Below are 15,141 nucleotides of genomic sequence, written 5' to 3' on the forward strand. Positions count from 1 at the left end.
CAGAATAATCAAATGTAAAATAATACTGCATAGTCTTCAATCTATAAACAATTCAATAACATCTTTCGTTATTCATTTTTCAAAGTTACAAATGGTACAATTTCTTATGTCTAAATGCTTTTAAAATTGTCATGCCTCAAAAAACACATTCAAATTATACATTATAATACAATCTCAACATTGCCTATTCTGTGATGTGACAATTGCGGGTGATCACATTGTGTTATCGATGCTGAAATTATATATTGTGCAGCCCTAATATGAAGACATGCAAAAAGACATATATTTGTTATAGTTCGAACATGTTACTCCCTAGACCCTGCTTGAAATCCCCCTTAAAACTAAAACCAGCTCATTGTCTCCAAAACACCCGTAGCATCACATAAATAAGGAAACACCTTTAGATATATCAAAATAGCTGTAGGGATGGTGAGACACAGAATTACACTAGGCCAATGACAGAACAACATCTGCTCAAGGTCGAGTTTAGTCTTGCAGTAGCATTTCTTATAAGGAAGATGCAGCATCACAAAGGTCCCCATTCAATAAACCCAAAACAAAATGTCTTTCCAACTGGGTTATAGGAACAAAGTGGCAGACACAGATGGCCAATAACCTCCTCAGGTTAACACATCTGAAACTGCAAGCAGGCAGAAGATGAATCAGTGCTGAATGAGACGAGGGTGCAATGACACGCTCACACTGGACTGATAAAATGAGTCGGTGTTTAACAATAGGTCCATCTGAAACTGAGGTCACCTGGACTTACAAACACCCCTGTAATAGAGGGCTGATCAAACTGCCAAGACAACAAAAAAACAATCATAATCCTAGCTTTTTAAATTTTAAATAATATGATTATTTTCACTTTACTGAATATAAGTGGAGATTTTTGCTGTTTGTTCAAACTACTAATTTAAAATGAGTTGAATCAACAAAATTCTTGAGATTTGTTTGGGACAACTTAATTGTTTTATTCTCAATCCACTTAAATTTTTAAAAAACAATTAAAGGTAACTTAATCGGTTTGTGTTGGAACAACAAGAAATTGTGCAGAGCCCAGCATTGTTCACAGTGTAGTGTACACAATTAATCATCAAAAGATCTTGATCTCGATTTAACCCTTCATACAGTTTGATCTTAATCCAGCATTGGCTCGGTCCAGCCAATTATATTTTCAAGGTCAGGACAGAAGGCAGTCACACGTTATGCCCCAATGTCAAGGGACCTTGCATTTTGTTAGAAGAAAAAAAATTTTAAAAAATAAAAAATTGAGTTGACATCAAAACCTGATGTCAGAAGCCAATGTCAAGCCGACATCAATGTCTAACGTCAGACAGATGTTGCGTTTTAGTTACTTTCCAATGCAACCTAAAATCAACCAAATATAAACATTAATGATGTTACAGCTTGACGTTATGTGTACGTTACCATTATGATATCTATCAGACGTTGGATTTTGATTGCCACACTTGACCAATAAATGACAGTATTTGATGTCAATATGATGGTGGTTTACAGTTTTTCTCAGGCTCTATGGTGCATTTCTCACAAAACTATTTACATTTGCACAACAGTTAATGCATTTTTCAAAACAATTAGTACAAACTACAAAACCTAGTTGATAACATGCAAAAGCATGTTACTTGCTCAAATTGGATAGCTCATTCCTCAAAAGCAAGTACTGATGTCAATGAAAGTGTCAATGTCATCAAGATGAAAGTCCTGACACCATTGTTTATGAACGAGATAGTCAAATGGCTTTGTCATGTTTCCATTATGACAGTTTACTCTGCAAATGTTTTCCAATGCAAAAAAGTCAGATTTTGGTGACACTTCCTGGAAATGTTCAAGACAGCACTATTTACTATTTGCACAGCCATTTGAAAACTACGGTAAAGTTAGACATCACTGCATTTAGTGAGGTATCTGAGTACAAGACACTGAATATGTATGTTTCACATTTTTACTGCATTTGCTCTTTGTAATTCGGAAAAAAATTGCAATTTATTCACAGCATTGGATAAATACACCCTTATTTACAACAAACATAAACTTCCTTTGGGTAGAATTGTGCACAACTTTAAACAATATTGCAGAAAATATTGGAACTGAACCTAAAACATGCACAGGTCTGTAAATCATTGATGAAATTGTTCATTTTAGAAGACATTTTCAGGAAAGAAAGATTTAAAGATTTTATCAAATTTGCTTGACAGATTTCGACTAGTTCAACATTTTTGTATGTAATGACTCAAGTAATGAAATGAGGACTATTAGTTTTATAAGGAATGACTATTCAGCATTCACAAGTTTAGTTAATTTTGACTGACATGACATAAGCGAATGATAATGTTATAAAACAGCAGAGAGTTGTATGAAAGCAATTGATGCATATCCAAAAGTATTTGCAATGTGTTATAAGGAATGGGAAACTGCGACTATGATGTGCACAAATGACAAAGTGTTTTGAGAAATGCATTAACTGTTGTGCAAATGTAAATAGTGTTGTAAAAAATGCACCAAAGCGGCTAAGAAAAACTGTAAGATGTTGGCTCGATGTTGTATTTTGATCACTTTCCAACACAACCTAAAATCAAAAAAATATCAACGTCCTTTCACGGCGTTATTGAATGTCAAAACAATATTGTCTCTAGACACTGGTGACCTAAATCTAACCTAATATTAATGTCTTATGACGTGTGTCTGCTGGGGTTGCCCAGCAGTGGACACTGTCAGACTTCAAGTGGTGTTAAAAGAGTCAGCATACTGTATTTATAAGTTATAATTCACACAAAAATCTAATGTCTGTCTTGTAATTACGTATTCATGCCTTTATTCTTAGCATAAAAAAAATAATAAAAATAAATAGCGATTCTCATTTTACCCAGAATCGTGTAGCCCTACTAAAAAACAATAAAAAAGTGACAAATATTTAATTATATCACTGTGATTTTAAATATTCCACATCTTCCAATTGACATGTGATTGAGATTTTTTTTTCTGCAAAATCTGCTGTCTTTTTTCTAGGTCTTGTATTACACATGTTTGTATAATTATATAAAATTATGAATGATGATGGGTGAATGTATTCATGAATTATTTTATCTTGAGTATCATAGCTGGCTGCCAAGAAAATATTTCAAAATTTCATGATGTAGTTCAACTATAAATGTAGTGTATGTTTAAATAAATGACTTAAAAATTGAAATAATTTTGAAAGCTACATTTATATGAATTCATACATTCATTCTCCTTCGGCTTAGTCTCTATTTCAGAGGTCACCAAAGCAGGATGAACTGCCAACTACTCCAGCATGTTTTTACGCACCGGAAGCCCTTCCAACCGCAGCCCAGTACTAGGAAACACCCACACATTCCCTCATTAACACACACAGTGCTAACCACTGAGCCACAGTGCCACCCTTGAATGAATCATGAGTTAAAGAAACAAAAAGAAATAAAAAAAAATAAAAATGTATATCTACAACAGTTACTTAATGAAACTACAAAAGCACTGCTGTTCTCTTAAAGCTGATGCACAAGCCATAAATCATCAATCATGTGACAAACCTAAAGTGAACGAGCCTCTTACATCACAAAGCCCCAAACATTGCAGAGGGCAAGGTGTGTAAACCGCATTCTAGCTATTTCTAAATAACACCTTAACGCTGTTCTTGCATCTAAAACCTGTTTGCACAAGTGTACATTCATATACAACATCACCTACAACCACATATTTCAGCCAGTGTTGCAAATCACAGAAAATGATTTCCATTATTTAATACAATTATATATTATTTTGATATTTTTTCCTCCAAAAATAAGCAGATAAAACCGTTTACGACAGCTTCAAATCACTGAGAATGTACCGAATAATACTAATGTCCTCAGTATCATCAGTCCACATTACAGCAATGCAAAAAAAAATAAGACAATCTTATTAAATTAGTACTGACAGACATCACAAAATGTAAAATGGTTGGAAATGGAAACTAATCTATCAAGCAGACAGGAAGCAGACAATAGTCAGTTTTACTGGGGACATCTTAAACTCAATTTCTGAGCATCAAATCCTGATTTTCAAAGACACTTTTACAACACACACAAATTTAGCGTTGATTGTAAAATGCTACATATAGTTTGTTTTTAGACTATGCATTTCCTGAGGAGGAAAGTGTGTAAACTTCTGCTTATATCTGCTTCTTAAACAAGGAACAAATTACAGTAATCAACATTTACCAAGAATGTAAATGTACCCAAATTGGCCCAAATCTACCAACAAAATCAATTGATGTTAAAAGGTCTATAGTAATAAAAATTCTTTTTCAAACTATAAACAATACTCAAATAATTACTAAAATAAACAATACTAATTTATTTTTATTTACGTGCTTAATGCCATCTCAGCAGCATTGCCTATATTCATGGCAAGACCTATACTAAATATAAACTATGAGCAAATTCACGTAAATGTCAACCTTGCAATAAAAAATTAAGTGTTCACCAAAATAATGAAACACTTGCTAAGATTTTTTTGTGTAGGCTTGTACTTTACAGTCCTGTAAAATACTTAAAAATATCTCAGATAAATCAAATATAATTATTTGAAAACACTGACAAAGTTACGTGCCATTTTTCACATCTGTCACATCCATAACAGAGCTTTTTCCTCATTAATGTAAAATAATATAAAATCAATCCTTTTTGTTCTATAGAGAGACAACTCTTATCCTTTTGATTAGTAGTATTTCTTTTGGGTTGTGCAGTTTAATGTTGCAAACTGTAAACTCGCAAACTTTTTTGGTCACATAACACATGATTATTTTCGTCATTATATATATATATATATATATATATATATATATATATATATATATATATATATATATATATATATATATATATATATACAGATTGATATATTCCTCATCCCATAACGATCTTTTAGTTTGATTAAAGATAAATATTCTACACTGCAGAACGTGATGGTCAATTCCAATTTTGTGACTATCCGAATTTTGTGCTGACCTGCTTACATCATCTTTTAAAAAGTGACTCGTATCCGATTGTCTGTACAGCACACAGAAAAGGCGAAATGACCAAAAAAAAAAAAGGTTTACATACATTTAAGAGTGGGCGCTGACTGACAGCTGATGATAAAAGAGCGCCCTTGTCTCTGTACCTGTATTATGTTGTTTTACTATTTATGACAAAAAGTTCTCATTTGGCCATCTTCTTTTAATCTAGGCATTTTTGGGACTCTGCTAAAGTCTGTTCTGAAATGAAAGCATCAGAGTTGACTTCATTTGGTTTTGTTTTTAATGACGCGTGACTCGCATTGACAGATGAAAATCTGATCTACCTGCTCACACTGCAGACATGAGAATACAGATCCGATTCATATCAGATACATTTCCACACATGAACAAGGCCTGAATCTGATTTGAGTAAATCGGAATCCATGTGATCTGTTCCTGCTTACAGGCAGGGGCGTAGCACCAAATTATGGGCCCTGTACCCTCTCAATGTCAGCGGGCCCCCTACACATTTTTTTTTTAATTATTTGAATATAAACATGCACAAATAGTGTTTTAATCTATAATCAAATCAGATTATAATAATGACTGGTTCTTTCATTCACCACCAAATTGATGCATTTGGCCTACTTGTACTCAAATACCTTTAAACCGTAGGCTACATCGGGTTTGTTTACTGACATTTTGATCCATGATACTGATGCAAGTTTTGATTTAAAAACATTTATTTTTTTTCGAGACAACTGTACCCTCAGAAAAGTTAGCTGGCCTGGCCCATAATTTACTTACAGCAACAAGCAGCCTGGTTGACAAACTAAGCTAAAGATTTAACATTAGCATACATACATTACAGGGCTCGAAATTAACTTTTTTACTTGGTAGCACTGGTGCTTCCAACTTCAAAAAGTTAGAAGCATCCCAAAAAATTTAGGAGCACCCATTTTCTTTTTAGTTATGCGCCGATCTTGATTCTTAATGGCCGATTTTGATTAGCACACGTACATCTCGGAGATGTCTATTTGACGTCTGTATTCACATCTACAAGACGTTTCCTATCAGATGTGAAATAGACTTCGATTAGACATCTTTAAGATGTTTGCGATTCAGAATGTGTGTAAAACTGACATCATACAGACATTTGCCAGACGTTTGTATACAGCAGGTGCTTTCCAGATCAACAGATCTTTAACAGACATCTTGCAGACGTATACAGACACAAAATATCTAATACAATGGCATTTCAACCTTTATACCATTAAAAGGGATAAAATAATATATATTTTACAGTATATAATTTCTTAAATTAGTATTACTTAATTGTTTAGATTTTTAAAAGGCACATTAACTTCTTTTACATTTACACATGGATCGATAATTGCAATATTTTGACCATAAACAGCTGAAAAATGAAAAATGAGTAATAAAAATTCATTCTCTGTCACAAGGGGGCGCTTTAGGAGCGCTGAAATATTACGGTTTCCCTAGTAATGACTGTACACAAATCAGCATTATATGCGACCAAAATGGTCGCAATTTCGAGCCCTGCATTAGCAGCAGCTGTCTGGAGTTGACTATTTTAACTTTAATTAGACGTAGTTTCATATCAAGCACACTCAGTACACCTTTTGAAAAGAAAACAGTCATCAGCTGCTTCCCCTCATTCTGCCTCCTTCCTTTTCCCTTCCTGTCTTTCTTTTTTTGAAAGCCCGATTTGGGCTTTTTGCGCAGTATGATCAGGCTCTAGACTCACTGCGTTACTTGTTTGCCGCCGGCTGGGGGGGGGGTCAGGGGTTATCAATATATTTTGAAATAAATAATGACATTGACATCAATTGGAGGGGCCAATTAATTCGAAGTAGGCTACAAAAAAAATAATAATAAAAAATTGGTGGGATTTCAAAGGGCCCTCTCCCTAGACGGGGCCCTGGGTAGTCAGGTCCACTTTTCCCCCCACTACCACGCCCATGCTTACATGCACATGGGCCATATCCGATCTGTGCCACATGAGAGAAAAAATAAATAAATAAAATTTTCAGAATTGCTGCGTAAATGAAGCCTAAAATTCCTCCAGAAGACACCTTTTCAAACATTTGCCTTAAAATATATCCTGAATAACAAAGTTTTCTGATATCATTAAAAAATACACATTCTATTTAAATATGTTTTATCATTAAAATATTCTTACACAGGATGACACGGTGGCTCAGTTGTTAGCACCGTTGCCTTAGTAAGAAGGTCTCTAGTTTGAGTCCCAGCTGGATAAGTTGGCACTTCTGGGTGGAGTTTGCATGTTCTCCCCGTTATATCGTGGGTTACCACCGGGTGCTCCGGTTTCCCCCACAGTCGAAAGACATGCTCTATAGGTGAACTGAATAAGCAAAATTGGCCGTAGTGTATGTGGATAAATGCGAGAGTATATAGGTGTTTTCCAGTACTAGGTTGCAGCTGGAAGGGCATCTGCTGCATAAAACAGATGCTGGATAAGTTGGCGGTTCATTCCGCTGTGGCAACCTCTGATAAGTGAAAGGATTAAGCCAAAGGAATATGAATCAATATTCTTACACAAGTCACAAATAGGTTTTTCTTCCTCTTTTAATAAACATGAGTATATTAGTCTTGAGTGTCCAATTCTACATCTAGAATGTACAACCTGATCATGTCTATTTTCAAAAGGGCAATTATTTCTTTAATTTACAAATGGATAACTCAATTCAATTACTGAAATAAGCTTGTCTGAGAGCCTGAAAGCTAGACAAAACGCATAGGCTCTGCGAGTATCTGGGAGACATCAAGTTGAAACAGGCCTGAGGAGCAGAAGAAATTGCATGTACCTGGGAAACTAGGTGTGTGTTTAACAGCAAACAGAGCCCATCTGTAAACATCATCTCCCCCTACTTCAGCGAAGGTCTTACTCATGTCTGATTATATACAGCTACATCCATCTAATTTCACTCAACATATTTTGCTAGTCAGTTGCCATGGTTTGCTTATACAGCCAATGCATCAAGTGATAGAATATCCATAGGTATGCTTCATTCCTACTAATCTATTTTCTATTTATAGTACACGCATCTATTAGATCTTTCATGGCGCGGCTAGTTAAGGCAGGACAAGAGCCTAAAGAAAAAAATGATTGGATTTAAGAAAGTACACTTTTAAGAAAAAAGGCTCTTTGTTAATAAGGTACTTTAACATAAATGAAAGTTTTCCATTCAACAAAATGTTTTTTATAATGAAACAGACATGTTATTTAGATTTCCCAAATGTTCTTATGACAAAGCTGTGTAAACAACCTTTTGGAAGCAATGTTATAAATTTCATAGAAAAAAATTGCACCAATCGAAATGTATATTATTGTTAGTATGGCTGAGCTGTAAAACCAATGCAATCTCACAGCAATTTGTAACTTTTTTGATTTAGTGGCTAATTCGTATTAATTCGTACGATGTAATTCATAAAATTTAGTACAATTTGCTCATCACCCAATGACGGTTGGGGTTAGGGGTGGGGTTGGGTGCCATGCATGCCTCCATTGTAAAATCGTACATTTTGTACGACTGGACTCGTATGAATTCGTACGAATTAGCCACTAAACTGACAAAACGTAAAATACTTACGTTTCTTCGTGAGATCTGGCTGGTAAAACCCTAAAAGTTCTGTTAACTCAAACCATTTGAGGAGACCGACTGCAACAAACTATTTAAGTTCAAAAACTAATGCTAATGAGTACTGTGAACTTAATCTATTTGAGTAAAGAAGCAATTTGAGCACAGTAAAACTCGATTAATGAAGAGAAATTAAACCAACGGAGTACAGTAGAACCCAAACAGTTTAAGGAAACTCAAACCATTTGAGGAAACAGATTGCTACAAACCATTTGAATCAAAACTAATCTTTATGAGCATTGTGAACTTACCCCATTTAAGTTGAAGTAATGAGGTATTTAATTAACTCATTACCTTCAACACTGAGTTCAAAACTCTTTTTAAATGAGTAGAATTAACTTTCAGTTAATGTTGAGTTGACTACACTCATTTCATTTGATAAAGCTGATTGTTTGGTTTTACAGTGTATAAAAAAAATTCACAACATGATGCAATTAATCTCATATCGTGATGATGATATACAGTTGAAGTCAAAATTATTAGTACTCCTGAATTATGAAAAATCATAATCACGATTATTTTTAATCATAATTCTAATCACGATTATTAAAATCGATATACAGTTGAAGTCAAAATTATTCACCCTACTGTGAAATGTTTTTATGAATATTTCCCAAATTATGTTTAACAGAGCAATGAATTTTATGCAGTATTTCCTATAATATTTTTTCTTCTGGGGAAAGTCTTATTTGTTTTAAATCAGTCATTTAAAATGAGTTATTACATCTATTATGTTTAGAAATGTTTTGAAAAAAAACTTCTTTCTGTTAAACAGAAACTGGAGGAAACAAGGTCGCTAATAATTCAGGATTTTATACAGTTTAAGAATTATTAGCCCCCTTTGAATTTTTTTCTTTTTTAAATATTTCCCAAATAATGTTTAACATAGCAAGGACATTTTCACAGTATGTCTGATAATATTTTTTCTTATAGAGAAAGTCTTATTTGTTATATTTCGGCTAAAATAAAAGCAGTTTTAATTTTTTTAAAAACCATTTTAAGGTCAAAATTATCAGCCCCTTTAAGCTATTTTTCCCCCCGACTGTCTACAGAACAAACCATCTTTATACAATAACTTGCTTAATTACCCTAACCTGTAGTTAACCTAATTAACCTAGTTAAGCCTTTAAATGTCACTGTAAGCTGTATATAGGTGTCTTGAATAATATCTAGTCAAATATCATTTACTGTCATCATGGCAAAGGTAAAATAAATCAGTGATTAGAAATTAGTTATTGAAACTATCATGTTTAGAAATGTGTTGAAAAAAATCTTATCGCCGGTAAACAGAAATTGGGGGGAAAAATATACAGGGGGGCTAATAATTCAGGGGGGCTATTAATTCTGACTTCAACTGTATACAGTTATTTTCCTCCCTGTAAATAAAACCAAACTGTGCTTTAAGCATCTTCTTTGTAAGAAAAAAAACTTTAATTATAGCTATGCAAGTTCTTTAGTCAAGAGCAGTAAGTGATTTTGTCCTTTTGTTGTTTGATTAATAATGATAAAACAGTTGGCAGCAGAAACATTAAACACATTTAAAAATATCTATAAATTAGCAGTTTTCCGTATGTTGTTAGAGTTTGAATTTTTCCTCATTTATTTATGCTTTTTAACATAAGAAGTCAACATAGCAGAGATCAAGGTCCCTTAATGCAATTCACAATTGTGCATCACAAAATGCAGAAGCTGTTAATTAACAGATCATTTTTACAGAGTGTTCAATAAGATTATTATATTATTTGTCAAAATGTTTTTGCTCCCGTAAGCAATGGATTGCCATATTGTCATTATTGCAGATGACAACTGAAACAAACTAATTATGGAAATGACTGAAGCCACTGCTCTGTATTTCCAGGACAAAACTATGAAGAGCAGACATGTTTTCATTTCCTATAACTATACAACAAGAATGTACACATAAGCACAAGCACACAGACAATACAACATTGAAACTGTGTCACTAAATGGATCTCAGATGCCTTATTTTGCTTCAGGGGAATGTTTTTGTGAGAACAGTCTTTCATTCCTACTGATATAAAGCAAGGTGCTAGCAACAACAAAACCAAGGAATTAATTTCTAGGGAATAACACGGCAAACCAAATGTCAGAGATTAACCCTAGAAATCCTAGAGTGTCATGTATTAGATATTTGAATATGTCATGGAGATGTTCATTGTAATTTAAACTGCTGAAAAGGCTTTTTGGAGAAGTTTACATGACAACAATGTACTACAAATGAAAACTTTTTTTTTCATTAGTGGTTTAGACATTTTTGTAATGGTCAATGATGCGTTTACAGATGGAAAATTAAATTCTTTATTACGTCACGTTTATTACGTCATGTAGGCCTGCACAATTAATCACAATGTCAGTAACTGTGCGGTTATATGAAGGGACAATGTTGTTGGCAGTGGCGCAGTAGGTAGAGCTGTCGCCTCACAGCAAGAAGGTAACTGGGTCGCTAGTTTGAACCTCGGCTCAGTTGGCCTGTCTGTTTTGTGTTTGCATGTTCTCCCTGCCTTTGCGTGGGTTTCCTCCGGGTGCTCCGGTTTCCCCTACAGTCCAAAGACATGCGGTACAAGAGAATTGGGTAGGCTAAATTGTCCGTAGTGTATGAGTGTGTGTGTGTGTGTGGATGTTTCCCAGAGATGGGTTGCAGCTGGAAGGGCATCCACTGCGTAAAAAACTTGCTGGATAAGTTGGCGGTTCATTCCGCTGTGGCGACCCTGGATTGATAAAGGGACTAAGCCGACAAGAAAATGAATGAAAAACATACTTAATAGTTTCTGAGAACAGTTTGCCGATTTCTGTGCCGCTCACAAAACAAACATACTCTCTATATAGTCATGTTTTCAGCAAATGCTTTTTATATATAAAATTGATTATTTCAGCAATTCCAGCGTTACTGATGTGACATTTGTCGTAAAACCCCAAAACAAAAATTTGCATAGAAAGAATACATTAACATTACATTGAAATTGAGTTATGAGACCAGAAAAATATTAATCTGTAAACATGTTTTGTATGCAACATACTTTGTAGAAATACTGTGTATTAAACTGTGTATTAAAAAGAATAAGAGCTGACTTTGTTCATTGCATGTTCATAATTTGTTTCATGGCAAGGTTGACTTTTGCATGGAATTGCTCACATATCTATATTGCAACAAACTATGCAAGTTCAAAAACTAATCCTAATGAGTACTGTGAATTTGAGTAAACGAAGCAATTTGACCACAGTAAAACCCAATAAATGAAGAGAACTCAAACCAACTGACCAAGGCAACTCAAATCGCAAAAACATTGCAATATTTTGTTTTGCTGTGATTTACAGTATATTGCGATATGAATACAAATTCGCCAGATAGCTCGAATAGCTCTTTTTGGAAAGAATTAATTAATTTAGACTTATTTGGGATTATTCTGGAAGATTATGGGATAGTTCTGGAATATCACTAGGAAGATAGAAGTGAAATATTTTACATCATACTTTTCAGGTACAGAATAATCAAACGCACAAACACTGTAGCAACACTGACTGTACAACAAGATGTAGTTAATTATACAATTAAACACTATAGTCTTCATTATAGAAATATTTTAATGAATACATTTTCATTAGTTACAAACAGTACAATTTCATGCGCCTGAATACTTTAAATTATCTGCTTACACAGTCAGAGGCCTTAAAACATATGCAAATTATAAACTTTTACTTCATTATGATTAAACTTTTTGGTGACTCTAAAAATCGTGTGTTCTGATCTGTGGCTCATGCTCAACTAATCCCAACATATAAACTCAGCGCTGCACTTCCTGCGATGTGACTATTGTGGATGTCACATTGTGATATCGATGCTGAAACAATATATTGTGTAGCCCTAGTATATATATATACTAAAACAATAATACAAAGCTATACATATAAATCATTGTTATTTTTAATTTAATAATGGCAAGTATACAAAAATATAAGTTTACATCAATGCAAATATTTCATTTTGTAAAAAATTATTTATTTTGAAACCAAAATGGTCTGTAAATCATTTAATTGGACTCATGACAACTGACAACTTTAATGGGAAAAATGTCAACAATGTTTACGAGGTTTTAAATTACAATAGCATATTTAGAGTACTTTGTGATAATGCTTGGTCTTTTTTTGGTGCTGTTTTAAAATTGCTACCGCATAAAACTTGTAGTTATTTTATGAAATGGTAGTAAATCACATTTTGAATTGCAATTTTGATCAGATAAAAATCGCAATTTGATTTGGTCTAGTGTCATGTAAAAAAAACTGCGCGCACACGTGTCTATTGTGTTACAATACAAACACATACACACTAACAAACAAACACTTCAGCTTCTCCTGTCAGATATCAAATAAATGTCTGACTCTCTATAAGAACACAAACTTTACATGGGCGTGTGGAGTTAGTGAATCTTGATAGTGAATCGTTTAAATGAACGAATCATTTTCGTTCACATGCAAGAACTGGATTCATTCCATAGTTCAAGCCTTCAAACCATTATTGGGAGTAACCTGTGAAAGAATCACTTGAGGAATCGTTTGATTGAAAAAGAGTCACTGAATCAAACACGCCCCGACACTCAAATTTAACAATAATCTATCCTCACAGGTGACAATGTAAGGAAAAAACGAAAGGACAATGAAAATATGATTGAATAAATAAATAAAAACAACACTTCACAAATCATATATTGGCATTTACCGCTTTAAATGAATATATTCAAGTTATGTGGTCTAAATTTGCTCAGGGGGTTTTACAAACCTGACCTGGTTAAATGTAGCCTATCAGTTTTACATTAGGAACAATAAAGTTGAAAAAAAGGGCAAGAATACTACATTTCAACCAAGCTGCCAATATGAAAAGCACTTACCTGTGCATACGCGGCAGAACTCATGTTTCTCCAGGACTAGTTCTGCGACCCAAAGGCAGCAAACAGACGAGCGCGCGTCTGATGTTCGGATCAGTTTATCCACGTCTTTTCCCCTTGACAGTTTGAATGGAATAATCCAGTTCTAAAAGTTCTGTATGGAACTCTCAGAGTTGCATAAAGTAAATTCCACTGCGTCCTCTCATCTCCTTCACCTGAGGGCTTAAAGTGACGCGATAGTTTCGTTGGGTTTGACAAACAAACTACTTCCGTACATAACCACACACAGAGGCGTTTACACTCCGAGCTCGGTGACACAAGAGTCGGCAGTAGTTGGGGTTTATTTTTGGTGGGAGAGATTTTCGGAATTGTTAGGTAAATATGTATGTTTGGACAAAAATAAATAAAATTATATATATATATATATATTTCATTTAAATAAATATTCCAAATAAAAGAATTAACTGCGTTCTCAAAACAGAGGTATTTGTTTAGGCAGGCGCAAGTTGTCAAACGTGTTTAACCCTTTAACTGCCTGCTCTACCAAATGGTTGGCCATATTTTGGCTTTTATTTTAAATAACGACTAAAAATCCATTCAGTGAATGGCTGTTTTTAATAATGTTAATAATAATAATTACCATTTTTACCATACCATAATTATTATTTTAATAATAAAAACAAACAAACAAACAAAAGCAATAAAATATGTTAAATGAGAATTTGAAATATTTGATGCCATACTTCAGAAAAAATAAATATGATTTAGTATTTAAAATTGTTTTATGCTGAATATTTCTTTAATAAATTGGTCTCACACTTCATATTTTTGGATTTTTCATAGTGTATGTATTGATTCCTTTTACCATAAACCAATATATCAACTATTTGGTAGAGGTTGATATTTAAAAATGATGGCATGTATTGAAAAAAATGCATGGAGTGTGTTAACTAGCGACGTTAGGGGTTAAGAAATGCAGCACATTTTTTCTTGTTGAGACAGTTCTTTTGAACTGTTTCAGAACCATTTTTTCTGGTTCATGAAGTGTCATAAACTTTTTTACATTTTCATGCCATCTTCTGTAAAGCGAAGTGGGTCCCTAATTATTATTATTTTTTTACCTTTATAAAACTAATCTAAGGCGTCACAGTGGCACAGTGGGTAGCATGATTGCCTCACAGCAAAAAGGTTGCTAGTTCGAGCCCCGGCTGGGTCAGTTGGGATTTCTGTGTGGAGTTTGCACGTTCTCCTCATGTTGGTGTACTGTTTACTCCAGGTGCTTCAGTTTCTTCCAGTCCAAAGACCTGCTGCATAGGTGAATTAGGTTAGCTAAATTGTTCGTAATGTATGTGTGTGAATGTAAGTGTGTATGGGTGTTTCCAAGTGGTAGATTGCAGCAGGAAGGGCATCTGCTGCATTAAACATATGCTGGACAAGTTGGCGGTTCATTCCACTGTGATGAACCCAAATTAATAAAGGGACTAAGCCAAAAAGAAAATGAATGAATTAATAAAAATGAATGAATGAATAAATGAAT

General features: G+C 34.0%; 1 protein-coding gene across 2 annotated transcripts in view; it reads right to left on the reverse strand.

Annotated features, from left to right (window-relative positions):
• st14 (ST14 transmembrane serine protease matriptase) overlaps positions 1–13,851 on the reverse strand; it is a 76,138-nt gene extending 62,287 nt beyond the window's left edge. For both annotated transcript variants that reach the window (XR_015509758.1, XM_087284492.1), the window contains exon 1: positions 13,608–13,851. Coding sequence is in view for 1 of the 2 variants with exons in the window: in XM_087284492.1 (XP_087140618.1) it covers positions 13,608–13,631 (24 nt within the window). In the remaining variant the exon portion in view is untranslated. The remainder of the gene's footprint in view (positions 1–13,607) is intronic.
• Positions 13,852–15,141: the final 1,290 nt, after the last annotated feature.

The sequence above is a fragment of the Danio rerio genome, chromosome 15 (assembly GCF_052040795.2).
Source record: "Danio rerio strain M-AB ecotype USA chromosome 15, GRCz13ab, whole genome shotgun sequence".
Classification (NCBI taxonomy): Eukaryota; Metazoa; Chordata; class Actinopteri; order Cypriniformes; family Danionidae; genus Danio; species Danio rerio.